The sequence below is a fragment of the Fusarium coffeatum genome (assembly GCF_003316985.1).
Source record: "Fusarium coffeatum strain FIESC_28 chromosome Unknown BRIP53273_contig_322, whole genome shotgun sequence".
In the NCBI taxonomy this organism is placed as follows: Eukaryota; Fungi; Ascomycota; class Sordariomycetes; order Hypocreales; family Nectriaceae; genus Fusarium; species Fusarium coffeatum.
This window is the reverse complement of record NW_022158111.1, coordinates 7,963-35,873: the sequence shown is the minus strand read 5'-3', so window position 1 is coordinate 35,873 and position 27,911 is coordinate 7,963. Positions and strand designations below refer to the sequence as shown.

Genomic DNA, 27,911 nt, shown 5'->3' with positions numbered 1-27,911 from the left:
TTTTTTTTTTTTTTTTTTTAATTGTACCGCCTTGCCACAAGCCTCGAATCAGAGTCCCCGGTATCGCGGGCTTCGGCATCACCATCGACTATGCCATGTCAGATGGCCAGTAAAAAGGCCGATATAAAAGAAAGAGAAAAAAGAAGTGGGAAGCACACAGCTCGTCTGTGCCTCACTCTCAGACAAACTAGTCATGGTAGCATTAGCTTATCATGGCTTTTTTCGGAATTCCCAAGTCCTCTGGGGTCCAGACAGTCAGTCCCTGGGCCTGGTAGGACAAATAGAGATGTCGAATTGGCTCATTATGGCCCTGGGACCCATCACACCACCCACCAAAGAGTAAACGGCGTCGACCGACCATCGGATTCCGACCGGCTCTTAGACAATTGCCCGGTGTCTCTCCATCGTCAGTTGTCTTTATAACCGAATTGGGTCGCCACTCATCAAATCCTGCCCTGCTTTGTCTTGAATTTTCAACTAACAACTTTGAATTTATACCTCTTTATCTGCTCATGAACTTGCTATTGAGGCTCCAACCTCATCAACATTTATACAGTCGACACAAGTGTAACATCGTCAACGCAACATAACACGAACCCAACAAGTGGATCACCACTCCCCTCTCAACTCACCGCGTTCTCAAATTGCATTACATCACAGCTACTGTGAATACCTTCAAACACGTCAATCAAGTGGCATCTGATCCGGATTTTCAAATCCTCAACCACAATCTCCCAAACATCTACATACACACTTTGAACCAAAACAAGACAAGCAACCATGGTTCAAGTATTGGCTGATCACACATTCTCTCCCGCCGGGACACCAACTCACGAGGCCACTGATGGCCCTCTCATGATGCGTCCTGGCTTTGGCAGGACCGACTCGTCAACACCAATGACCCGAGAGGAACACGCGAGGCGCATGCAGGAACTTAACAAGAAGAGAGGCCTGATGAGGGCACCTCGAAGAGGCTGGTCAATGACCGATTATCAAGGCGACCATGTTGCTGCATCGCACTCCGGTGCAGCTCACGTCAACCGACAAGCGCCTATTCCTGAGAATGACTCACCTTCTCCAACCGAGCGTCAAGAGCCTGTGATGCCCGAGGCTCCAGTTGAGGACAAAACAACTCAGCTTCCTCGCCGACCCAAGCTGCCCCCTCCCCGCCGTTCATACTCAGTTATGGACTATGAGCCTATCCCACAAACTCAACCCCAGCCTCCCAAGGACCACACCTTACTTGATCTTCCTTCTGAGCTTCATTACACCATTTTCGACCACCTCGACCCCATCGACAGCGTTTGCTTTGGCCTTACTAACTCCAACTTTTACGAAATTCACCGAAGATTACACGGTACGGTGCCCCTTTCCAGCCGTTACTCAGGGCCAAACGACATGGAGTGGGCTTGGCGAGGAGCTGGCCCTCTTGTCCATCGACAAGAGCGAGCACCTGAGAAGGAGGGCCCCATGGACCAGATGCGCGTCAAGGGACAGGTTTACTGTAGGAAGTGTGGAATTTCTCGATGCGAGCTGCACCGTCACCTCAAGGACTGGATGCCCGAGGGCTACGAGTACTGCTCTATCAAGGAGGTCTTCGGCAAACCCGCCGGAGAGGACGCAAAGCCATACTGCTACATGAAATCACCCAAGAACCCGCATAGATGTGGTCGTCACGGGGGAAAGCAGGGCACATCTCATCAAACATCCTAGATAAAGATAAACTGAGACTACAGCGACAAGCGCAACGATAGAACGAAACGAACCCAGAAAGGGTATGACGACATGAAAGCAAAGAAGTCGGTCAGACAACCGACATTTATTAAGTTATTATTTTTGCACTGTTTTGCGGTTTTATAGAAAGACCTTTCCGTTATTAGCCTGTACAAGCAATTTATTTCTATTTCTCAAGACGAGAGCTTGTAATGAGATGTGTTCATTGTGAAAAGCACATAGAACGGTACCTAGAGCAAAAAGGTATCGTAAGTTGACCCTGCTCGTGTTACAACATGACGCTATTGGAATATCTCCTGGAGCCACAAATAGGTTTATCGTTGCCTAAAAGCGCGGCAAAAGCGATGCTTCTATCCAAGATACTCGAGTTGGTTCATGATGGACAACAATAGAGCTAGCTCTATGATGCAATTCTGGCCATGGAGATGGATCGACAAACATGGGTCAAATTCCACACCCGTTAACAAACAGAATAGACGTCATAACTCTTATCAGGACGGCATCGTCATTGAGATATCAAAGCTTATCGTAAGTTCCCGATACTGTCTAGATTGCTAATGGTGGAATTGGTTTTGCGGGCCATCTGTGATATTTCTTACGATCCCAAGTTGCATGTAGCCAGTATCAGAGGCCCCCTTCGTGTTGAACAGGAAAACCCAACATAATATTTACAGATCTTATGCAGAACCAGTCATAGAAACACTCATCAGTCAGTTACAGTCACATAACGAACCAAATTCTTATCTAGACTTTCTATTGCGCCTGTAATCTTCATATAAAAGTCTACCTGTGCTGTCGTGTATAACGCGTATAAACTCATAGACCACCCGCCCCAGATCCAATGTCTAACCGTAGAAAAAGAGTAGTACTTGCTCTCCGATCCGCTCTACTCTAACTAACAGACCATGCAAATGTGCGCCGAAATAAAGCCTAGCCAAAGAAAAGAAGAAAATGCTCATCTGTAATCCCAAGATGTGTCCCTTTATCATGGTGCAGATTACCCGAATCCTTAAACGCCTTTCCCAACGAGGGAATAATGACAAACACCACTCATAACCATATTTTGCCTTGTTCGGTAATAACAAGGAAGAAAAATGAAAAACACACGCCGCGGTGCTATAGTGCTTTACCTGGGATCCTTCCAATTCGGTGTGCAGTCTCCCTTGGCATCGATCCAATCATTAATGCCTTGAACAAACCAGCCGCTTGTCCATTTCTCCTCTGGCTTTTGTTCCTTGCGAGGCTTTCCCCTCTTGAAGCTTTTGGCAACGCAGCAAACGTTGTTGTGGTAACGCCACTGGAAACAACGACGACTGGCATTCCAGTTTTTGTCGCCCCTCTTCTGGTTATAACGCCTCTTTATCATCTCGTTGCGCTGGTTGTCATCCTTGAGGCCGTAATAATCATTTTCGGAGATGTTGAGACCGTCGCTCTCGCAAACTTTAGCACAATGCTCCTTGGAACGGTGCGCATGCTGCTCTACAGCGTTCTTCTCATTCTCTTTCCTCTGTCGACTCTTTTGGTGGTCGGAGGCCTTGGCTTGAGCTTCAGGACCAAACCCGATGTAGCACACGTCGTCAGATAGGTTATCCCATTCGTCATGCTGGGATTCCAGCTTGGGAGCCCAGAACTCATGGTACATTTCCCTAATCTGAACAGGTCCCTGTCGCTTGCGTCAATTGCCGATCTCTTTACCACGAATGTTCATAAGACATACCTTCTTCTTTCGGGTCTGCTCAAAGTGCCAAGCATCGCTGACCTCCTCGGGGTTCATGTGGTGCATAGTCAACAGAGGTTCGCACCAGTGGTTATTGCCGAAAGGCAACGTAACGGGCTTCTCGCCGTTGAACATAGGGTGCGCCTGCTTAACCTTCTTGCCTGTCTCCATAACGGCCAGAGACATGAGGTAATCACCACAGCACTCATGAGTGGCCATCATATCATACTTGTGCGCCAAGTCCGGGATGGCGACCATCTTCTTCATGGTATCACCATGAATAACATAGCCACTGCCACCATGGGCAAAAGGCTTGCCCTTGAGCATTGCAACACTCCCGACATAAGGAGTTTCTGTCCCATTGACCCTGTTGCGAAGGTACCATACCAAGTTCTGCCAGAAAACATAAGTATCGGCCTCGGCAAACACATACCACTCCTTGTTGGGGCGCATTTCCCAAGCCTTCTCTACCATGTGGAGGAATTTGTACTTGTCAAGGTTCCAGCCATCCTTGCCGTTCATATCGGCGGTACAATACTGCTGGGGAATTGGACAATCATTCTGCGCTTTGTAAAGATCAAACTCTTTGCGCCCTTTTCTGACGTCCTCCTTGACGTCTTTGAGGACATCGTATATTTGGTACTTGTCAATTTGCTGGTCCTATCCGGATTGGTTAGCTGCATCACTCCTGGAATTGTGGCTTGATATGGAGTTCCGTAAGTGGCGCAAAGGGGTGCCCCCCTGCGTCCTCACTCCTTAACATCAAAAGTTGTTTACTTACCAGGTCGGAGAATAGGAGATAGTCATCCAGACACTGGAGACTTGTCAAGAGATGGGCCGGGAGTTTGGTGAAGGCTTCAGTGGCACCGGTTTTCATGACAAGCATGATACCATCTGTGTTGGGGAACCCGTCACAGACACCCGTCCAATTCGATAGAGGCCCTGAGGGAACATCGAGCTCTGCCGTCTGTGACGGAGTAAATACGCCTGCGATGCTGGTCGTTGTGCTCACTTCAGGAGCTTTAGTTTCGGTTCCACCAATGCCGTTTCCGTCTTTCTGGCCGTTTTGATTCTGCGACAGGTCTGGATTCTTGATTCCGTCGGGTCGCTGATCATCGCCATTAGGAGACACGTTCTCGACTTGTGGTTTATCCTCTTGGCTTTGGGGCTTTTGCTGATCGTCATGGGACTGAGGCTGGTCTGCGTCTTGTTGTGGCTTGTTCTCGCCGACTTGATCGCCCTGAGGTTTGATATCGATACCCTCGGACTTGTTGATTTCCGTGGGTGCCTCGTTATAAATTTTTTCGTTATGGGCGACTTCGTTCTCGATACTATGATCGACTTCAAGGACTATTCGATCGTCCTGGATACTCGGGTTCTGTTCGCCTTCTGGCTGCTGGGCTCCCTCAGGCACCTCGGGGGTTTTGGGAGCTTCCTTCTCCTCCTCGCCGGTGTATTGGGGTGTATCCGTATCATAAGAGATCCTCTCGACGGTGGTCTGACGGTCCGGCTCCTCATCTTTCAATATCTGCTCGTTGGTGGTTTCGTTGAGGTTGGCGATAAAGCCTTCTTCGACATCGTAAGCGGCGCCCTCATGACTGAGATATTTTGTCAGATGGCCGTAAACGCCCGGAGAATCGTCGCTGAGTCGATGGAGGGGTATAACAAGCAGCAAGGTCAGCGCGATGAGTGTGACAGTGATCAACCTCCAGCCCCTAGGAGTGCTCCAGGCGGAGCTTAAGTGAAGACCCATTGCCAAAAGCTGATGGATGATGCGAACGAGACTGAACCTAACGAATTACATGTAGGTAAGAAGGATGAAGTGTCGAGGAGAAACAGAAATGAGAGTGGTGCCGAGAGAGGCTGGCTATAAGCTGCAGGCAGGCTGTAAGAAAGAATGAAGAGCGGGACGGGGGACAGGGAACAAGATAAAGTGACGACAGCCAACAAAACTGAAATCACGTTTTGTGCAGCTCCTGTAGTTGTCCGTTCTTAGACGGGACAGGAGGGGAGACGTGTCGATAGATACTGTAGAGTACAGTACTGTCGTTTCCACATCAGCTTATTCAGACCTTGGCTTTTGGTCTCGTATCTCTGTTTGCCTGCCCTGCCTGACCTGCGAACTTCAACAAGTCACTTCATTGAGCGAAGCAAAACCAAACTCCAGTTGAACCAGGGCTCTCCCTAGTCTCTGATCGCTAGTCAGGCCCAGGCTTGACGCGGCGTCCCGCAAGCTGCTCACCCTACCACGATTCTGATAGGACAATCATCCACATGCGATTCAGGGGTATCCACTGCCACCCGCAGCCACCGTGACAGGTCTTAGCCGCCTTGGAATGGCATTCTATTTGGCGAGGGATGCTCTTCATACGAGACCAAACCAAACGCCCGTAAATTCATAGAGTTTGACTTTGATGTAATGCCGCAATCCATGACCCATTCCTACAACCTTGTGTCTGGAACGCAATCTGCAACGCACTGGCTTGCTGTCCAAATTCTGCTTCCGGCGAGCGATCAGATGTGCAATCTTCGCAGATTGCTCATGGCGCTGGGCGTCACCCCAATACCAATAGTCGAATATGTGGCTGGAAATCACAGGTTCCGAGTACCCCGAAACGAACATTTCAACGTTGGCCCCTTTTTAACAGAAGAATGCTTCGGTGGATATACTATTGAATGGCTTTCGAAAAGAAAGCAGGAGATGAAGAATTGAACCCTGGATTCAACCCAGCATCGATAGTTCCTCCTAAGATTGTTTCGTTTGTCACTAATAACCGTCAATAGCGTCAGGTAGTGCTTCTCTAGGTGAGCTTTAGAACACGCCAGGCACGCCAAACCATGCCGAAGTGGGGTCCTTTTCCTATTTCGCCTTTACAGCTGTTGACGGTTTCCAGCAAAAGGCCATATATTTTTTTTCCCTGCCCCTGAGGCTTGCAGCGTGCCTGGACCGGCGCAAGTCGAGCTGAAAACCGCAATGCTGAGCTAGTTCGAGGAGCTGATGAGGGGACGTGAGGACTGGTCGTAATCATTATCAAACTTCCCTTGTCACCATCCCTTGCGCCAAGATAGCGATGCGCGCCATAGTCTTCCTGATGGAGTACTGCGCAGCGAACCCACGTTTCAGAACCATCTGAAACTCAAATCTGAATCCGTCACAGACTCCCGACTCCGTCCGCGCACGAATAACGGCTTCTATTGTTGTAGAAGAAACGCGGACACACTTTCTGTCATCCGTGATCTAGAGCTTTCTGTGCCACGATATTGTGCTTAAAATACACGATATGCAGTCTTATCGAATTGCCGAGATCGCCTTAGTTGTAGTGGAATTTTGAGATGCAATAGCCATTCCTTGTTCACCGATTGCATGTCAGAACTGGTCAGGATATAGCATGCGGATTCCCGGTCATATCCAACGTGTCGTCTATATGACTTGATCCTAGGATTGTGAGATCAGTATCGAAAGATAATCAACTGTGATGTGGTTATCCTTCTGCCGATAACCTGTCCTTGTTTCACGTGCACCAAGGTGCGATTTGGTTGGAGACTCTGCGCAGGCCAAGGCCACGCATGATTGGAGGCGGAAGCGTATGCGGATGCTTGATGCAAGTAGCTCAGCGGCATCGAGGTCTCACAAAATGTGATCATCTGCATAAGATCGCGCTGCAAACATCACGGGTGGGGTTCTTTCCTTGTGCCGTTGAGGAAGCCCGCATGGTGAGTTTGCGTACGCAATGGTGAAGTTGTACAGAGTTTCAGATATTGATTGAGTCGTGTAGTGGAGTCGAAACTGTTTCGGCCTTTGTGATGATGTTTTCTCTTGAGCGTATACCATAGCCTGGGTAGGTACTATCTAAGGTATGCGCTTTCCATAGGTTAGTACCTAGGTCGGTAGGTTGCACCTACCAGTTTCTGCCTACTACTGCCAAGCAAGATAGGTACCTACCTACCTACCTCGGTATAGGGCAGGCAGGTGTCTGATTGATAAGATGATAAGCAACTGCCACTCGAGAAAGAACCTGAAGGGTCTCGATCTCGATCCACCAAAGTTGCAAGAGCAGTAAAGATCAACCATTGGGGAAAGGCGCCAATGGTCCAGTCGCACGTGCATAACAGCACGTTAGAAACGGGAGGCAGGTACAAGCCATTAAGGTAGGGCGTGCCACTTCACAGGAGAGTCACCAATAGATCATCATACATACATATCTTGTTCCTTGAGTTTATCTTCTCCTTTGTTGACGCTGTTCAGCGTTGGTTCATCAATATTTTCCGTCAAAAGACATATCCCGTTGTACCAGGTTTTCGGACATTACTGTGCCTACCTATGGTTCGGCGGATTCGGCTCGATTTGCGCGACTTGGATCGAGGCATCATATCCCAAACGTCCAGTGCGGTGCGTGCCGGGGCCAAGCAATTGCGGTAAACGGCTTTACTCAGCACGGCATTTAATCGTACCGCTTGCGCCATTCCTTTCAAAGTGGTTCCGAACCGAGCGCTGGTTCGTCGATGGCTTTTCTTCATGGAATCATAGACTTTTTTGTTTACTACCTTGACAGGGTCTTGAGACCCCGCCCCACTGAAGAACGATCCGAACAAAGACAGTCTGGATCGAGAAGCTAAACGTTGACATTACGATTTGTTGCCCTGATTGGACCCTTCTTTCATACCCGTCTGCGCGAATCTATGATGCGGAATTCGCCAACGAGCACCAGTTTTTCAAAACATGTCGAGATGGCATTACCCGTTTTCCTGCTTCTTATTCATACTTCTACTCGATCTGAAGTTTATAAAGAACCCGCGATAGTAATAGCTCGGCCCTCCGGATAGAGCCGGACTCCTATCGCATCCACTCATCTTGGAGACTATGTCTAGATCGGGGCTGCTAAAGGTTCTCGCAATCGAAACCACATCCAATTGGACAAGGACAGGCTCCCATCCTCCCCAGATCTCGCTTTCATAAACGTAAGCTATCCATGACTCTGGCCAGGGATCGAGCAATTCCTTAAAAAACGCAGTCTGCCGTCTTGATTCTTTTCAAGGACCACATCTTCTCCTGTTTCTTGTCTTGCCTTGTCTCATCTAGGCTGTGAGCCTCGCTACTAGATAGTGCTCCACCAGGCTGTTTTGTGATCTTGGGTCAATATCAGATTTTGGACCCGAACCACTCCTCTTGAAGATAAGGGTTTTGTGGGCTTCCGATTCGCAACAAACATTTTGGAGCAACTACGCAATCATATCATATAGACACTTACGGTCAACTACGTTCAGTCGGTACTGCGAAAAGACAGTCTATTCACTGCACATTCGCTTTCAGGATTTGCATGCGAGCCTTGTTTGCATCCGGCCTTTCGACTTCCTCGGTCAACTTGATCCCCAGGTCTCAGCAAGATGACAACCTTATCGCAGCCTGCCCATGGGCCAGTTCAGACAAGCGCAGTTGTGGTGCTCGGAGCTTCTTCTTGTCCTGCCATGCCTCCCCCCTCTCCTCCCACACCTTCCTCATCGCCTCCGGGGGATGCTTTTTGTGAACCCATTGACCCGTTGACTCTGGACAGAGAGCTTCGAGGGGAGTCGCAAGCAAAGGATCAACGTCTTCGAGATGGGATTCATGTGCTCAACACAGAAGCAATAGCTTTAAGAAATCTTTCGCGACTCTATGAAACAGATGCTGTGGCCCGTGATGGCTTCAACCAGACAGTACAAGCTATAATACGACAGCAGTCGACAAACGGAAAACTCGTTGTCATTGGCGTGGGAAAATCTGGACACATTGGGCAGAAACTTGTGGCTACATTCAAGAGCCTTGCTATTCATGCTGTCTTCCTTCATCCTACAGAAGCCTTGCATGGTGATCTAGGCATCGTTGGGTCTAACGACACCCTCATGTTCATCACATATTCGGGCAAGACACAGGAACTACTTCTCATGCTGCCTCATCTTGATGAGTTTCTCCCAACTATACTTCTTACATCACACACATCGCCTGGTACTTGCGAGTTTATCAAGCACCGACCAAACACCATTCTACTTCCTGCTCCGATCCCAGAGCCTGAGAAGACATCGTTTGGTGTTTCTGCCCCCACTACATCAACAACAGTTGCACTGGCCATCGGCGATGCAATCGCAATTACGGCTGCCAAAGAAATAAACGCAAGCATTGCATCTGTTTTCGCAAAGAATCACCCGGGCGGTGCCATCGGTGCCGCAGCTCGACAACCCCGAACTATCAAGGATATAGCCATCAGCTGGTACGATATTCCAGCAGAAGAGACAGCAGAAGCTATTTTAGGGTTTGACCTGCTTCGTGCAGGTCTGGACTCGACGACAGGTTGGGTTAAAGTGCAAGACCAAGTGGCCTCTCCCAGCACGATACGTGGGATTGGCAGACATGAGTTGAACAAAGGTTTAGAAGAAATCCCAGGCTCTCTGATATCCAGAAGCACTATGATTTCACTCTCTTCGGACACTACGATTCGTCAAGCGCAAGATATATTGAACAATATGCAGTTGTCGCCGGACGACGAAGATTTAAGATGCGGACGGGAGGCTGTTGTGGCTGTGCTGGAAAAGGGGGACCTGGTAGGCGTTCTGGAAGTTGGCAGCATTATGGATTTCAGAACTGAGGGACCTCTATCGAGGTAATTATACAGGCTCTTTACCCGGGAGATGACGCGAGGGGTCCGTCTAGCAGGACGGGTATTTACGTTTTACGATGGCGTTGACGATTATGGCTGGCATTTACTACGGATGCTTTTGGGCAAAGGCACCCGACAGGTTTTGGCGTTTCATAGACAGGCGCATATCTATTAGAAAGGCAGAGAATACATTGTGTACAATTTTATTGACAAGACTGAGACTGGTGGTTACTTATGGTATATTTGGGACGTGTTCGATAATTTGGTCGCATCGTGTACTGGTGTCACACTTTACATGATCCACTAAAAGCAATCATTCAACCGTTGTTGCCTCTCGACTTTTCACGTTATCAGTGCATGGAATCTCACAGGCATGGTGCAATTAACACTACAATCTTACGTGAAATACCTACAGGCCTGTACAAAAGTCAGTTCTTGAACCTAAACAAGCTACCCTATAACAACGACCTTATCGGTCTTTGCTCCAACAAGTATCGAGCATAGGAAGTCTGACACCATTTATGGACCTTTACACGTCCTTTATGGATGAGCCAAGATTTCTGTAAGCCAGCGGCGTAGTGCAGAAGTCCATTTGGTACTGCCGATATTGCAAGCATCCTTTTTCCGGTGATAGCATCAGAAATTTTGGTCTTCTGTATGGAAGTTGGAGAAATAAAAAAGAAACAGCTAAACGCTGAGTGGAAATGGTCGAAATCTTGAAAAATGCAAGGCGTGTTATAGAGGGTGCATGTCGATATTGCCTCCTACTCGTCAAAAAAGAGGATGGATAGGCTGCAGGACGATGCCACGGAGAGTTCCGTCGAAGCTCGTGATAGAATACCCATTTTGAAGCGACGGTTCTTTCTTCACCGTACGTATGGGGAGCTAGACAGTCTACTTTTATACGATGTGTTAGTGCAATGCTTTCTGTTAGCTGGGCACATATTTGGATTGTTACCTAGTCTAACCAGAGTTTCCAAATCATACTCGTCAAGAGGACAAAGGATTATACCCTCTTTCAGTCATATCGACTAACCAAAGGCATTCCTACGACAGAACCACATGTCTCCCATGAATAAGACATAGTTCCTGACCTTGGGTCTCTACCAGATCCACAAGCCCTCTTATATCGGTGACAGACCCATTCCGCCGTCAAGTTGGCCGATGGATGACAAGCTTGTTGAGTAGGCTGCCGTACCCCGTGGGTGAGATTATGAGATTCTTCTTCGGATAATTTCTGTACTGTAATGCTGTAGTCACTCGACATGTTTCCCTTTGTGGGAGACAGACCGGTATTGAAGCACGCACATATGCAATACCACGTCGTAAGGTGTGAGCCCTTGAGGATGCTGTACCTATTGTCTTATTCTGACACATGTAATAAATCTAGGTTCGAGTCAGAGACTGGGCTGGTGATGGAAAAGGCCGAGTCAGATTGTGAGGAGCCTCACATGGATCAGAACTGGAGATCTAGAACGCAGCCATTTTCATGGAACAGATTCAATGCCGTTCTAACCGACAACAACAGGCGTCAAGAGTTGATTCGGTAGAGGAGGGCGTGACCTGTTTCCGTTTATGGACTGTAAATCGTATACTCTTCGTAACTTCAGCAATGGACCAGGTGGACTTCTGTATGGATTGTATGGATGCACGGCCCATAGCTAAGGCGGCAGTGCGGGTAGTGGATACAAGACCCCTGAAGGCTAATTCATTTCATTAGGGACCTTTGTCGAGAGGTAACTTGACTTCACTTTGGAGCTGCCTACTCTGTGTCCGAACCCGCATGTACATACGGCAAGGACTGAAGCAGGGGCTAACCTGGGTATTTGATGGATTCATCAGCATCAGGCTGGAGACAAGACGGGGATGAGATGGAACTGGATTGCCCACAAACGATAATACATAAATTAACCAGAAGTTGAAGGATGAGGTAGTGTACAGTTGTGGCGGGGACAAGCACAAGCAAATGCATATTGCCAGACCGAGATCCCAATCTGGTATATCTAACGTTACAGTACGTTATTAGGTATATCAAGATTTACGTACGGGCCGTTAGCTATCAGAAATTGATTGACCAATAAACGTTTTCCTCTTTAAAGACGAACCAACTACAGTAACTTAATATCCATCTCCAGCTGTGTAAAAGTAAAACTTTGGTACCTGTTTAGACTATTACGCCGAAGAACGTTTATTGGGTGAAAATTCTTCAATAAGTCGTTGACCGTTTGGGCATGCACCACCAGGAGAGAGGACTGAGCTTATCAATTGAGCCGCAAAAGATGAGGAACCATCGTTTGCCAGGATCGACCATTAAATCCATTGCCAGTTATTTGCGCGGCTAAACAACAGGATCCAGACCAAGGCTTCTGAGTCTAGAGATGGTTGCAGATCACCTGGTAGAGTACAATGCTCCGTAGAGTCTGTCTCACTTCAACTTCATACATTGTGATCCACTCTGCAAACTTCAAGCCTGTACAGTACTGCCCGAGTTGGCCGAGATCAGATGGTGTACTTATCAAAAATAGACAAGACTCAAATCGCGTATTAGTTTCCGCGACCATCGTCAACAGGGTTTCCCGCTCTTTGGTGGTCTTGGTCTTGGTCATGGTGGAGGTGGAGGTGGAGATAACCTAGAGGAGGCTCAAAAAGAAAGCCAAGTCTTTTAAGGCGAGAGAGACTTCTCACTGTGACTGCTCTGGAAGAACTCCATCAAACTCATTTTTTCCACGCCAGGGTTCCTGTCATCCCCGGCGAGTCAGAGGTATCTTGTCATTGGGCGGGGCCCTGCCAAGCTTTGTTTGTCGACAACACAGGACCAGTCAAACCTGCACATGGTCAATGCAAGCATGGAGAATGGAGGACTAAAATTCCTGGAGAAGCATGATGACGGAGACTTGGATGGATACTCTTTGAGCCTCCCAGGGCTGAATTGTATCCGTAGTCTAGAGAATTATCCAGACCGTTCCCTCTTCTCACGTCCCACAATGAAATCACAAAAGGCCCGGGGTTATGTACGATGATGGTCAAGACTCACTTTAGCCGGGGGAGTATCCGTACTTTTAACAAGAAAACGCCACTATTCATATGACAGAGACAGGGGCTCGTATATGGCATATGCGCAATAATACTATACCTAATAATAATGCATGGATTCTGTCTAGACCTGGCGTTGAAGAAATCGCAGAGCCTGCAGAAGACCAAATAGATACCTAGATTTAGACAAAGACTAAAATGGATCCAAGCTGAACCACTGTAACTATTGGGTAGTCTAGAATAGTTGATCGTGCTGTCTGTCGAATTGGCTTTTTACATAATAAGTTTAAGCATGGATCCGGGACCAAACACTGGTATCAACATCGAAACGAGCGGGCCCAACCGCCGTTCAAACGTCCTTTGTACAGTACAGTATGTAATTAGAAAGTTCTCGCGTGACCATTCACCATCACTCGGAGATGTCTCGCATAAACACAACAACCAACCCAGTACCGTAGCATTGGCAGTACGTTAGTACAATACATGATACGTATCACCTGGGACCGTTGACACCATCGAGTGCCTGATCCTGGCCGTGCCGTGCCGTGTCGCTGCTCTGTGCACTGCCAGTTTATCATCAGACATTTGTGCTGTACTGTACTATAGAGTACACTGGATAAGGTACATTACCTACCTACCTACCTAGGTAGCTACCTATAAGCCACGGAATAAAGTGTTGCAACACACCACCGCAGGTACTAACCTAGGAACTTTGCTTTTCTTGGAGTTGTTGCCTCCTGTGTGCCGCAGCCACATCCACGGCTGCGGCTGTCAATGAATCGGATCCAAACAGGTACAAAAAATATGCTTGGGACAACAGATAGCTGTTATCTGCAATTTAATCGCAAGGAGCAGCTATGGATGAAAGGAAGTCCACCCACCTCTGACGCATACCTACCTACCTAGGTACCTAGTAGGTAGTTACGTAGGTAGATGGTAGGCAGGTTCCTACTTGCCTACTTACCTTACTATGACACTTCCTTGCTTGTGAGGAAAAGATCGCGCTTGCCATATCATGTACAGTACCGACGATATCAGTTACGCACTGTAACAGATAACCTTGAAAAAACGAGATCTCGAAGTCTGGATAGCTTCAAACATTCAGCGTCATGTTGCAACCTGTCCGGATAACTGTCTCCGCTCCAAGGAGGTAACGCATGTATGTGCCTGCTGGATTGGGCATGCTCGACACTGCAACTCGATTGTCGGGTGCGACACTTCCAATCTTCTTCTAGCAACACATTTCTGTATATGCCGAGCGATAGCAGCCGAGACATGCATGCCTTCGATACGATACGACATAACAGTGCTGTACACTATCTTTATGTGCATGATCCGCTATCGAGAATTTACGGCACTGTACGATACAAGTAGTTTTTAGGTTGGCCGCTCTATCTTGGTGTGCCTTTCTCCAACGTTATCCCTCACTATCGTCAATTGCATCCCGACACTCCCTGAGATCCTTCCTGCTTCCTGACGAATTATTGAACTGACAAACGGTCCAGATCATCGCTGCGTTTCGTCGACTCTCACACGGCACCTCAAGCCATTATTCCGCTGCTTCGGACGCCGAAACGAGGACCCTTGATCCTCCACCCTGCTCCACTCACTCTCCAGAGCCCGGGATTCCGTCGCCCCGTCCTTCAGGTTGACAGGGGTGAGTTGTGCTCTGGATCTTTACACCAGATGGAGTACGTATAGACTACGACGCATCCACTTATCAGTGTTGGTTTTGGTGGTACGCAGCACTGCTACAGTACAGGATCCAGTGCGTTGCGCTACGATGGATGGGTCTTGCCAAGTCTAGGATCTTGTCCGGGTGGGCGTTACCGATGCATGCAAAGCACGCGGTGAGTGGATGGACTTGACAAGAGTGGTAACAAGCGGCACAAGGGTGTATGACCGAATGGCTGAACGATAATCTACAGAAAGATATAAACTTCAAAAGTTTCCCACGCATTGTTCCTGCTTTTGTGAGACGAATCTTGTTCGCATGAGCTCATTCGTTTACTCGTTGCGATCCTTATAAGCACCTATCGCCGACTCGCCTTGTCTCTCACATTAAGAAAAGAATTTGACGTTCAACGGCCCATCTGGAATTCCACATCTCTCATCGCCTGCGTGCCGCTCACTGTTGGTGTTGCTACCGTCTTGACCTCAGGCCGTGTTCGTCCAAAACGATCTTCCAGCAAAAGTATAGCTGTCTGTTTTTGGTCATTCCCTGTGATTGACGCATCTGCCGTTCATAGACAGTGGTGCAGTTGACTCATCTACCTGCATTGTTGAGACTCTTATCTCAATACGTGGAACCAATCCTTGTTGGAGAATTGAGTTCACAACTAAGTTGGCTCCGGCTCGATAAGAGGTCCGATATTATACGGCTCAATCTTGGAATTGATTAAGCCTTTTGTCTTAGCCTTTCTACACGAGACCAATTCGCTGTTGTTGTTGTTGCAGGATCACGCATTTTGCAACTTAACTTTAGCTCTCTACCGTCGCAACGCCAACGCCCGCAGAAACGGTTCAGGTCAATTCGAAGTGACTCTCCAGTCTCCACAGCCAGCTACTAGAACAACCTGGTCCCCTGCTAGGCTCGCCAACAAGAGCCCCAGACGTTGCCATTTGGGCGTTGATGACCCATTGCCTGTCCTACGCAACAGGCCTTAATTCTCTAATTTGGATCTCGAAGCGGGCTGTGTCTCAAGCCAAGCAAGGTGTGCCTCATATCTTGGGTACGTCATTCCCACCTTAAACTTTCTGACTGATGCCTCTGTTCCTTACATACATTCTACCCTGTCATTGTCGCAAACTGCCCAATTACTACCTCTGTACTCTGTTTTGTTTTCCCTTCACCTACAACCGTTATCGTAATTGATTGTCTTGGTTTGCTCGATTGACTTACAAGCGGTTTCTGCTTCTAGGTATAAGAGACGAGTATTCGCAATTTGACTCCCTAGTCTGACCGCGAGCAGCGTTTTTCGCTCGCTTCTTTCGTCATTCGCTTCGCTTCGATTGTCCCTCCAATTCGTGTTCGAGATCATTATAGCAGTCGGGTCCTCCTCGCACGAACGAGCTTGAGGGAAGCGATTCCAAATTTTCGCCCATTGTCTTCGGTTTTTTTTTCTCTCTTTCCTTTATTTTTGTTGAAACCAATTGCGAAGGTCAATATGAAGTTCGGGGAGCATCTTGAGCGGGAATCCGTCCCAGAATGGAACCTCCGTATGTGACCCTTTTGACCCATTGTCCAATTGCAGTTTACTAACTGATGATCTCTTGTGCAGATAACCTCGATTACAATTCCATCAAACATGAGATCAAGATGCACACAACACGCGACCAGGCCACGGCTATGGCTATTCCGGGTCAGAAAGACGAAGCTTTGAGTCGATTCGAGGATGGCTTATACATGGAACTTGGTCGTCAGCATGAGAGATTACAGCTGTTTGTCTCGAGTAAAGCAGACGAGATTTCGCGCCGGTTAGGTAGGATTTTTTTGGCTTGGAGCCCTGCGCCACGACTTAATGGCACGCGATCACATACCTAAACTGACACCCCTACTAGAATATCTCGCCAAGAACATCAATCGATGGGCTTCAAAGAACCGAGACGAACTCGCCCATGACTCAGCAATAAAACACCAAAGAAGGTTCACCAAATACGAGCGCGAGCTGGTTCGCTGCGGTAGCGATATTCATGCCCTTGAACGCTTCGTCAATGCCCAAGCAATCGCTTTTCGAAAAATCACTAAAAAATACAAGGTGCGTGCGTTATCATGGTTGCTAGGTGCAAACATACACCACGGAAACATGTGCTGATTATTCCTTTGTCTACAGAAATGGACTGGATCTACGACCCTCGGCGCTCGCCTCTACGAGAACATCCTCTCCGACCCCAAAAGCTTTACTCGTCGCGACTTCTCCTCCCTCCAACAGCGATATGACGACATTACTTGCACCCTAAACGCTGCCGCTCCCGCATTGAGTGAGCCTAGCTCGCCAGAGTCCCCAGCTCAATCTTATCGACGTCAGTCCCTGTCGGGCTCTATCAACTCGGCGAACCGCCACCATACTGGCCGTTCTCAACCCAACTTCGAGTTCTTGCCCCCACCACAGATGGAGGGCCCGACCAAATACTGGAATGAGTATGACAATGGAAGCGAGTGCGCAGACGACGATGGTGGATATGCTATCTACATAAATCCAGATGAAAACACCAGTTTTCCTGGCCTTGACTATCTACAGAATATTTTCACAGCCCCTTTGAACAAGGCAAAGGGCTGGTTTAGGCATAAGAAAACTGGAGAGCGTCAGGGTCTCCTCGGTGCCAACCATTCGCCGTACCAATACTCCAGCACAACTTTCAATGGCAGTGAATCTGATGAGGAGGCGGGATACGCCAGCTCAGACGGTTTCCCTACAACCGGATATGCCACCCATTACGCCCTCCCCAGCCTCAGCCAACAGCAGGCGCACTTGTATCGTGAGAAGACGCTATTCTGGGGTACTGTCGGCTCATTTGCCGTATCATTCCTGCTCCTACTTGTCGCTGGCACGCTCATCTCTACCGGCCGACACAGGCTCCGCGCCGAAGTTGATGCTGGCGTTACTGTTGGTGTTGTCGCAAGTTTGTTTACCGCGTGTTGTGCTCTTGGCATGACACTCTATCGGCATGACCAACTATCTTTACCACACCTATTCGCTGTGTGGACTACCTTTATCGCTTCTTGTATCCTCAACGGCATGCTACTCATCCTTGTCGTTGGGAACTCTCCTTGATATTTCTATATCAGCTTTATTTAAATCGGGTACGCATTGTCTCCAAAACCTGTACCACGATGTAGACGTTTGTTTTATTCATATAGTTTCCTCGATTGGGTATTAGGCGTTGAGCGCATATCATGAGCAAGCATTGATACTTGGGCGTTCTGTTTCCGCGACGGTAGACCGAAGATTGACCGTGTGCTTGGACATGGCGAGCATTGTGTTTGTATATGGCTTCTCATATACACGTGTACAAGCTCGACGGCAAACATATGAAAACAGTCGAAATCTTGCGGTGGTTGAAAGCTGGTAAAGCAACAACGGGTATTTAGAGCCGTATAGCAGTAGCTTAAGAAATATTTCAAGATCGCCAAACCGGGCTTCAAAACTGTCCCAGTGAACCCTCCTTTCTCAAGCCGTCCCTTCCACGTAAGGAGTATTAAGTACTGGCGGGATCCGCCAATCGCAGAGCGCAGACCAAAGGGCCCGTTTCGTTTTCCTTAGTCGTCCATAAAGCACCATTGCGTCTCGTCGGAATCCGCTAAAAACAGTTCAACCTTGTTGACAAGTTGTCCTGTATTGAGTCAGAAGTTGGTTCGTTAAAGTGTTTTATGCTCCATGGCTTGATCCCTTGACGGTGTGTTTTGCCAGTAGCCTAAGAACTTACCGGCAACTCCCCATCTCTTAGCAAAGAAGTGCAACGATGCGAATATGTTGTGAAATCTTGTATCGGCTTCGGGTATCAAGTGTTCCAGGTGACTCAAAACCATGAGACAGTGATAAGCCGAGTAAGGTGTGACGGGGGAGCAAGGAGCCAGGAGGTGCGGGCGGTGAGCGAGCTGGTCGTTGAGGTCGGTAGTGGTATCAGCGATGATACGAATGGTGAAGTTGAGACCGGCGATGGCCTTGGGTGCGATATCATCAGATGTTGGGGAAAAAGGACCGACGGCGGTTATCGTGCTGGCGGCGCGGAGTTGACGACAGTAGAGGAAGAGAAGAAGACTGAGATACTTGTTAGCCCATCACAAGGATGAGTACCACAACATTTCTGTCATGGCTCAATGGTCAGTTAAGCTTACCATGTGCATGTAGCAAAACATTCATAAAAGTCGCCCCAACGAGAAGTCTGCATGATCATGGCTTCCACCAAGGCCCTGGTTGCAATATCAAGTTCAACATACTCCTCCAGAAGAGCATTTGGATTCCCCTGGGGCTTAGGCGAATAGGCTCTTGTATAAAGCATGGCACACTGGCAGTTCCTTTGGAACGGTCCGAGAGGCACCGAAGGCGCAATATTTGCAGGATGCCGCTGGACGGAGCGTGTAGGCGACTGGTTTTGATCGTGCCAGATCAAATTGCTTGTCGGTAGCAAGTCATCTACAGCAGGCGAGGGCACCTGAAGTGGCATATGAATAAGAGAACAATCAACATGGATAAGACGATCCAGTACAAAAAGACTCCAGTAGATGCAGCGACGCTCTTCTTCTTCGTAAGGTATATTAGCCTCCCGTTCGGCCTCAACATATTTCCCAGGGCGGATGCGTAGAACCAACGCCATAGTATTGGCATCTCCGATACTAACGTAGGCACGCATGACATCACCATGACCGAACTCAAAGAGTGCGAGCAAGATAGAGCATTGCACAAGCTCAATGCTGGGAGCGGAAAGGCCACGAAGGACACTCAGAGCTCGCTTGGCTGCTCGGTAAGCAGGCATCTCGATCATGTCTTTACCCTCATTAACATTGGTGCTTGCAGCAGCAGCCTCGTCATCGTATTGAGAGACGAGCTGCATGCAGACAATCAAGAGGGCAACGGCGGGATCGCGAGGAGCTTGATTGGCACCGAAGCTGGGACCAGAACCAGAGCCAGAGCCAATACTGTCTGTACGAATGGCGAAAAGTTCAGGGTGAACGACGGAGAACCAGGGATTCATAGTTTCAAAGTAGCGCTCTGTGGCCTCGCGCCAAGGGATGTTGCGCGAAGACAGAAGAGCCATAATCATCGAGCTCGAGACATCGAAAGCAGGATCGAATATACCCTGTCCGTAAGCTTCCTTGGGCGTAGATCCTGCAAGATATCCCGGTTCCACAACAGCGGTAGTTGGGGCCGTGTAGATAAAATCGTAGGAGCATGTGGTTGCAAGCCTAAAGAGTCAGTCAAGAGCGAGGAAGAGAAAGATCAGTGTCTTGGAGGGAGAGCGAAGGGATAACTACGCACCTCGTACAACGAGAACAAGCAGGCAATGCTTTGTCACATTTCTTTTTAGTGCGAGTACACTTTTCACAGGCTCTGTGAGCACGTTCAGGCTCCATGGGAGACTCAGAGCCCCGTGAAGATGATACGGAGCGAGACATGATGGTTCTTCTTCGTGGGTCCGTGGTGGCTGATATGTAGCCCGTAAGATGGGCTTAAACTTGAAGTAGTATTTGGTGGATGTAAGTAGCAGAAGGTTAAAGCGACTACGCTTTTATTGTGTCAGACAACAAAAAGGCAATGGGAGAGTATGATCTACCTAGGTAGACAGACGACTGTTCTGGCTGTATACTTTGATCTGATGAGAAGATGTAGATATACTGTGGAGGAATCTTTAAGCAATGTAGGTAAGTAGATGAAGTCTAGAGTGATAAGTAAAGCTGGAATCGAGAACGGCGGTTGGTAGTTATAATAACTGGTACTTGTATCGAGAAGACAGGTAGGTAGGTAGAAAGAGAGAGGCAGAGACTCGAGTCATTGAAGCCGGGGATGAGGGCTATTTGACGTCGAGTCTCTATAGGAAGAGAAGATGATGCCCCCCCGGGCCACAACGATGTATAGATGTCGATGGGGCTCTTAACGCTTCCAGGCCTGGGGCCAGAATAGGGCTAGGGGGTGGTTGCAGATACCGTCCCGTGCCGTATGGTACGGTACGGTACGGTATGATACGGGATAATATGGTCTATGCGAAGAAGGATATCGCCTCAACGACGCGCTGTGTAGTGCTGGGCTGCACGCACTGCACTGCGCTGCCGGTCTGCTGTACTGTACGGCACTGTTGCGGAACGGCAGTTGGCAGACCCGGGAGACGGGATACAGGAGACAGGATACAGGTACCTGCCAGGTTCCCAGCCTGGCAAGATTGACAGGGACCAAATCCAAAGGATGACGTCTAATCGGTTAGTAAGCTGCTGACTGGGGGCGATGGTAAGTCTCAAGGCTGTAAGGCTGAAGATGTTGATTTGAAAGGATGGGTAAAATATTGGAAATTGGGACGAATAGAGTCGAGTCCCTGCACAAATAGTAGACAAGGCAGGTACCAGACATGGAAAGAGCGGGGGTCAATGGCACTGCTGCTACCTCACATTCAAGGTCGGTGGTACCTACCTGTTGAGTTAGCTCCGTAGGGCGAGGCAGGGGACGGAATGATTTCAAATAAAAATGTAAGGAAGGTTTGGGTCCATACTGACCTAGTGAGGTAGTGGGTAGGTACTCACCTAACCAGGCAATACCAGAAGAGGAAAGAGGAAAGAAGACCATTGACAAAGAATGCGTTCGCTGCAATGCAATGCAAGAATGGAAGGAACACCTTGTGGTAAAGCAATACCTGTTGTCAACCTAGAACAGCAAGAATGAATAAATCGAGCAAGTACAGCCCTAAGTACCTCCTAGGGACCTAGCTCTCCGCGATGGCTGTCGAGTAGTGGAAGGTACCCTTAGAACCTGGTTACTGTAGGTAGTCAGTGCTATACTATACAGGGTCTAGACTGATTGTGCAACCCGATACAGTTCCAAATTGACGGAATTGATTGATGTGAATTCTGTCTCCGAGATACCGGGTCACCTTTTGTCATACCCATATCAACCTATGGTACCTAGGTAGGTATATTTCTATGTCTTAAGGTAGTTGGCTCATCACGTCGAGTGTCTGCTTGTGTCAGGTATCTGATTACTACTAGTACTCTAGGTACCTATGGATGGTGGGAGCGGAACGGGGAGACCGCTCAAATCCTCAGCCCAGCGAGGCCATGTCATGTCATCCACGGATCCAATGGAGGTCAGCTTGCAGCCCAGTGGATGCATCCAAAATCTACAGCGATTGACCGTCCCGGAACGGTTGTTAGCGCTAGGCTTAATTAGCGGGAGCTGAGCTGAAGGTTCCATGACATGACTTAATCATGCCCACCTAAGCAACTTGATGATATGATACCTATGGATGATAGTCAAGCGAGATCTCGATCGTACCCGACACAACTTTTACGACATGTCAAATCACTTATAAAGCATTTTCAAACTAGAAGCCTCATACTCTTTCTAGAAGCGGCTTACTGTTGATTACCTAGATATTCAGATATATGTAACGCTGGCCTAATCGGACTTGCCTATCAACCCCAATATTCAACTCCAGCAACATGACATCAACAGGGTATCATTTACTAGGTACGTAGCACAACAAAGCAGACAGACACTAACGTACCTACTTAGGTAGGTAGGTAGGTAGTCGGAGCGTGCAACCTCTGCTTTTTTCGTACAAAACACGATAATCCCATGTCAAGTTATCTAATTAAAGAAACAGTCACATCTCAGTTGCTTCGTCTTCTTCTCCTTCATCAAGTTCAATCCATGTCGACTGGTTAATTGTCAAGTCTCCTCCTCTTCCTCCTACTCTTCTTTGGAGTCATCTCCATCCAAACAGAAAAACAAGTTGGAAATGGCTCAATGGAAGAAGAATACGAGGAACTAGTCTCTGCTCAGCCATACTGCTGCTTCCTTCCTCTTCCTGCACTGCCTTATCTCCAATCCACTACTCAATCAGGCAATTTCAAGAGTCGACGTTGGTATCTGCACGGCCGTTGCAACACTTGTCGTTTATGGTAACACCACAAAAAAGGAAACCAGTGAGTGATGCTATTCAGACTTTGTGAGAGCTGATTAGATGATCCAAAAAAGGTACGCTTAAGCAGGAGGATGCTATACCCTGTCTTATACCCTGACGATGATGATAATCTAAGCGGTTTTGGGACAACTGACTCACCCGGCGTAAACCCCAACGCGACCTAACAAGGCTAGGAAACTCGTTGGATATTTAAACAAGCCGCAATTGCAATCGTGTAAAAACTACGTAGAAGTTGTAGAATAACATTCCTATTGACCTTTTGATCAATTGGACGTTGACTGACTCTCAACTATTGTAACATTCATCGTGTCGACTCAAATCACATCAAACCAATTCAACTCCAAGAGAGTATTGATCACACCTATTCAGAGACTTCAATTCACCAACTGAGCTCACTCACTTCACTCATTCGGTCAACCCACCGACACCGCCACAAATCTTTACAATGACCACAAAGCAGGTTCTCCATCGTATCCGCCCTGGCGGATTATCCGATGTCAGTGTTGCTACAAGGCTTTATCTCCAGAGCTTCGACAAGGAGGCCCTGCTCGACTACATGTTTCCTGACCGTCGCACCGATCCAGCTCCCTTTCAGAAATGGGTAGACCGACGCTTCTGGATACGCTACTGGACGCCAGGCTATGTTCTTACTATGCTCGATGATGCTAAGGGTAAACCTGTGGCCTTCACCTGGTGGCATATTCCGGACGAGTCCTTATCTTTTGCAGATCGATGGCTCTCACTTCGTATGTCTCCATGCTATTCACTTGTCTATCCACTTAGTTAGCTCTGTACCAAATCCTGGCTGTTTTGCTTACTCGCCTTAGATGCCTGGGTTGCTCCGATCATGCGGGCGGTGTTACAGCTTCACCATTACCTCTTCCCCCTTCGTACTTTTGATGCTTATCGTCTTGGTATCTACGACCGTGTATTCAGTACTATCGAGCCAGATATCCTCAACTCTCAACGTCGTCGGTCTGCTTGGTACCTTTCTAGCCTTGGCGTCTCTCCCGATGTCCAGGGCAGTGGCTACGGCTCGCTGCTGCTCCAGAACGGTTTGGAGGCGGCCGATCGTGCAGGTGTTCCCACTTGGCTGGTGGGATTGCGTGGACTTGACAATTTTTACAAGCGTTATGGCTTCGTCGAAGTGGCTAGGGCCAATGTTGGAGAGTTAAAGGATTGGGATGGTGGTGTTGTCATGTTCAGGGGGGAATGAAGCAACAGCTGGTAACCATCATCAGCTTTCAGACTGCTCGCTGCTCAACATTTACATGGTTTCCGACGATAAAATCATCATCATGAGACATCACCAGCTGGTAGTACCGTTTGTTCATTTAATTTATTGCTTCTTCAATCTATCTGACTAGTGCCAGGCGTCTTCAACCAACAAAATCCGTGATCGTGTCGTAATCATAGCATAGCAAATATCGGTAACGGAGCAAGTCGTAACCTCCGCAAAACTAACTGGGATCCCGCCCGTATCGACTGATATCGCATACTGCCCCAGTCCTTTCGCCGCAGTCGTCCCTGACGTGCAACTATAGGTGGCAATATGCAAGTACAAACAGAGGGCATCGAAAACAAATCTAAAAAGAAACCAGACATCGAGCCAGCGTCATCGATGAAGCAATAACGAGAACTCCACCGTACAGAAACAAGTGCAGATCAAATACCACTGCAGTCACCACGGAGCCAACACCCTTCGAAATCGTAAGCAAGTAGCTATGCGTGCAGCATATACGAGCAAGTGCCAACGTCTTGTTTTGTTCGCCATCATTCAGGGATCCTGTCCCTCTCCTGTAAGCCGTTCCTAGAACCTTGAGCACCGCGCTGATCATCAACAGCTTCGTTTGTCGACCATTTGTACTGATGTGTTTGCAGATTGTCGTCGGCGTAGTCGACGTCTAACCCACCCAGGGAAGCATATCCGGTTTGATGCTTTGAGCGATAGGCCGCTGTTGGGTACGCGGTGGAAACCACTTCGCCAGTTACTAGATCAGCACCGGAAGGCTCTGGAATCTCCTCTTTATGATACTGGTGCGAATAATGGAGGCTAGTTTCGTCTGCATCGGCCAATGTGTACTGCTGGTATTGGTTCATAGAGCGGCCGATCCCAGCGTTCCACCCAGTTTCGGAAGAATACCAAGAAGGCTGGTGGATTTGCGGGCGCTGAACGTTGGCGTAGGGACCCTCATCGAGCGTTACTGGGTAGGTAGAGGCGTTTGCGCCGTTTGCCATGTCATGGTAATGACGCTGTGCCGGACTTTGATACGAGATGCCAGTTTGGTCTTGTGCGGACCCGGATCCGTAGACGTGATGATTGACAGAGGAAGTGGGCTGCGTTCTGATGGTAGGAGATTGGAACTCGCGACTGTCCCGGCTGCTGTGAGTAAGGGGCCTTGTCGTGTATGCCGCAGTGTTTTCGCTGGCAATTCCTGGGAAAACAGCCATGTGGCTCGAAGGGGTTCTATCAGTCAGTACAAACTCACTCGACCTATAGTGGTAATCACCACCATAGGCCGCCTGAGAACGAACAGCACTATCGTATGAACCTCGGTGATCGGTCGTTGGCGCCTGCATCTGACGATTAATACTGAAATAGCTCATTGAAGGTGGTATTGGGTTCTGACTGTCATGGTAGGCAAGACTGGCTCGTCGATCGGTATCTGGTCCTAGGCCAGAATCCGTGAAAGGAGACCGAGTGCCGAATGCATAAGAAGTGCGTCGATGAGGCACATTGTCGATGTGCGATTGAGGCTGATAAACGGATCGAGTTCCATTGTAAGCAGCGGGAGGGTTAGGTGAGGCTGTTGATTTGGCGCTGCTTCGCTCGCTCATGTACCCTTCCTCCTGTACTGGTTCGAGGGGTGATGATTCTTTGACAAATGAGACCGGGGACTCAGTTGCATTCCCCGTGTCCAGAGGGCGTCCAGGATGGGTGGCAAAAGAAACTTCACCTCCGGTCGAAAATTGTGTCTGAAGTTGAGCAGGTGCGTTTGTGAAAGCATCAACAACCTCCGGAAGAAATTCAACGGGCGGGACGTCCTTGAGCGTTCCTTGTTGAATTTCATGATGAAGACGTTCAACAACGTCCAAGATCTCGTCGTGTGTCTTACCTTCTCCAAGGCTCTGCATAATCCAACGAGGAATGAGGTCACGGCCGTTCGTATCTGCCATGCGCTTTACCTCACGCCTGCGAATCGAGAATGTCCATGATCGAATAGCGATGCCCTCTTGGTTGGTTCTGTTTGAGTTCTCCAGTCCGCGGCTCCAGAAAATCATTCTAACAATCTGTTCGTATACCATACCGATTTGAGTTACGCTGAAATCGGCTCCCGTGCGATAACGAATCCTCTGATAGTGTTTGCGACACATGCATACCCAGACACGCTCAGGTATTCGGCGGGTACAAACCTTGTTGCGACCGAAAAGGTGTGAGATAACCTTACGCGGGACGGATCCGGTTGTGCAGTTTTCGACTGCCATACAGATGTCGCCCCCTTCAAGAGCCGTGTTGACATCAACCTTCCTGAAGCGACGACATGCTGCGATGACGCGATCGTTTGAGTTGGCATAGTTTGCTGCTGTGAAAGACAAATGTGTCAGTGTAAAGATGCTTATTGAAGCTGCCGTATACGTACCTGGTAAACTTCTGTCAGGCAAAACCTGACCACTCTCCTGAGGATCAAAGGTGGATTTGGTCGTCATGCTTGGGGCTGGTGAACGTTCTTCCGATTGTGCCCAAGGATACTGCTCAAGGCCTGGACGCTCATAGACTGTATTTATCTGTGGCGAAGGGAGCGCTGCGGTCTCAAAATGTCTGGCTGTAAGGGGTGGCAGAGTTGCTGGGGCCCTGTTGAACGACTGTACAGAGCCTGCTGCAGGGTTTGGCGCTGAAATGGTGCGCTTATGAACACGATCCAGTGGCTTCAACAAGTGATCCTTTGATTTCAAATAGCTGGAAAGAGGAGAAGTGTCAGTCAGTGTCTTTTCGACGAGGAATTTATAGCTTGGAAGTGAGAAGAGATAAGAGGGGAAGGCTGGCAGGACACAAGACGTTGAGACTGGGAGGTGCAGAAAAAAGAGCGTCTCCCTGAAGCTGGTCGAGTCAATAGAAAGGTGACCAAACCATGCAGCGTGATTCACAGTTTCTGCAGCGAGTTTGCGATACGTCGAGGATGCCTTAGCGAGACGAGTTTTTTGTAGCGCCATGAGTCTAGCCATGCCTGAACATCATCTGTCTTAGAGCCCTCTATATCAGGCAGGCATTGATCCACTGACAATAGAAACATCGACTGTGATTCACCCACAGCAAACGTGCCAGGATCTACTGCTCCAGGCAGAAATATGGCTGGAGTTTCTTGTACCAGCAAACGAAGTAGACAAAGCATTACATGAGGATGATGTTTTCGACAATTAAAAGTGAATCAACATACCTTTGATCTCCTGACAGTTGGCTGTATTTCCTCCTTACCATTCTCGCCTCGAGAATCGAGTCGGAAGGGCTGCCCGAGGACCATGGGCCAGCAGAATTGGCTGTATGAGGCAAACGCAGTTCTTGTTTGACAGGAGGAGCAGTAATGACGGGTGGCAGCGGTGCTGAAATTCTTGGTAGACGCTCCAGTTTGGCCTCCAAGTCAGCGATTCCGGAGCCCATAACGTGACTTCCATTGATGGTGGATACGGATGAGATTCTAGAGTGATTGGCAGAAAACGTCGACGAACAGCAAGACGAGAAACTACTGCGACTATCTGACATCTTGTGACTTCTTGAAGCAGGTGATGTATTATAATCGGTCCAGAGGCTTGACCTTGCAACATGTTAGCACATTTGGTATACTTATGTCGCAACACATGGCACTATAGCTGTGATGAGCCGAGAACTTACCTCCGTACATGCTGAGAAGGGCGACCTTCGCTGTGATGACTGATACTGTTAGCCTTTGGCGTTCAGTCGATAGCAGACTACATAGAAGCACGGAGCAATGCACCTTCTTGGAGTCCAGCCATCTTGGTGGACATCTGGGGTTGAAGCCATTCTTCTGAAAGCACTGTTAGCCTCAATGCCAACTCATGTATACTGATCAGTTTTCTCCAGCCTGCTTACCGAACGGGTAGTGTGTACGGAGCCGAGGCGCCTTGATGGTTCATGCTTGCTGATG

The 27,911-nt window shown here is 48.5% G+C and overlaps 7 protein-coding genes across 7 annotated transcripts; 4 read left to right on the top strand and 3 right to left on the bottom strand.

Moving 5' to 3' along the window:
- Positions 1 to 780: 780 nt before the first annotated feature.
- FIESC28_10585 (uncharacterized protein) lies at positions 781 to 1,713 on the top strand (the record flags this gene model as incomplete). The annotated part of the gene is made up of 1 exon (XM_031164716.1): positions 781 to 1,713. The coding sequence occupies one exon, from the start codon at positions 781 to 783 to the stop codon at positions 1,711 to 1,713; it is 933 nt and encodes a 310-aa protein (XP_031011231.1).
- Positions 1,714 to 2,860: 1,147 nt separating this feature from the next.
- On the bottom strand, positions 2,861 to 5,204 carry FIESC28_10584 (uncharacterized protein; the record flags this gene model as incomplete). The annotated part of the gene is made up of 3 exons (XM_031164715.1): positions 2,861 to 3,397; positions 3,452 to 4,111; positions 4,233 to 5,204. 3 exons carry the CDS (start codon positions 5,202 to 5,204, stop codon positions 2,861 to 2,863), a joined length of 2,169 nt encoding a protein of 722 aa, XP_031011230.1.
- A 3,632-nt stretch (positions 5,205 to 8,836) lies between these two features.
- FIESC28_10583 (uncharacterized protein) lies at positions 8,837 to 10,090 on the top strand (the record flags this gene model as incomplete). Its single annotated transcript, XM_031164714.1, has 1 exon — positions 8,837 to 10,090. The coding sequence occupies one exon, from the start codon at positions 8,837 to 8,839 to the stop codon at positions 10,088 to 10,090; it is 1,254 nt and encodes a 417-aa protein (XP_031011229.1).
- Positions 10,091 to 16,283: 6,193 nt separating this feature from the next.
- Positions 16,284 to 17,891, top strand: FIESC28_10582 (uncharacterized protein; the record flags this gene model as incomplete). The annotated part of the gene is made up of 4 exons (XM_031164713.1): positions 16,284 to 16,335; positions 16,398 to 16,598; positions 16,678 to 16,874; positions 16,950 to 17,891. 4 exons carry the CDS (start codon positions 16,284 to 16,286, stop codon positions 17,889 to 17,891), a joined length of 1,392 nt encoding a protein of 463 aa, XP_031011228.1.
- A 485-nt stretch (positions 17,892 to 18,376) lies between these two features.
- FIESC28_10581 (uncharacterized protein) lies at positions 18,377 to 20,233 on the bottom strand (the record flags this gene model as incomplete). The annotated part of the gene is made up of 4 exons (XM_031164712.1): positions 18,377 to 18,450; positions 18,544 to 18,878; positions 18,956 to 20,023; positions 20,097 to 20,233. The coding sequence occupies 4 exons, from the start codon at positions 20,231 to 20,233 to the stop codon at positions 18,377 to 18,379; spliced, it is 1,614 nt and encodes a 537-aa protein (XP_031011227.1).
- A 2,961-nt stretch (positions 20,234 to 23,194) lies between these two features.
- FIESC28_10580 (uncharacterized protein) lies at positions 23,195 to 23,965 on the top strand (the record flags this gene model as incomplete). The annotated part of the gene is made up of 2 exons (XM_031164711.1): positions 23,195 to 23,495; positions 23,577 to 23,965. The coding sequence occupies 2 exons, from the start codon at positions 23,195 to 23,197 to the stop codon at positions 23,963 to 23,965; spliced, it is 690 nt and encodes a 229-aa protein (XP_031011226.1).
- A 557-nt stretch (positions 23,966 to 24,522) lies between these two features.
- Positions 24,523 to 27,406, bottom strand: FIESC28_10579 (uncharacterized protein; the record flags this gene model as incomplete). Its single annotated transcript, XM_031164710.1, has 4 exons — positions 24,523 to 25,184; positions 25,239 to 26,333; positions 26,391 to 26,707; positions 27,186 to 27,406. The coding sequence occupies 4 exons, from the start codon at positions 27,404 to 27,406 to the stop codon at positions 24,523 to 24,525; spliced, it is 2,295 nt and encodes a 764-aa protein (XP_031011225.1).
- Positions 27,407 to 27,911: the final 505 nt, after the last annotated feature.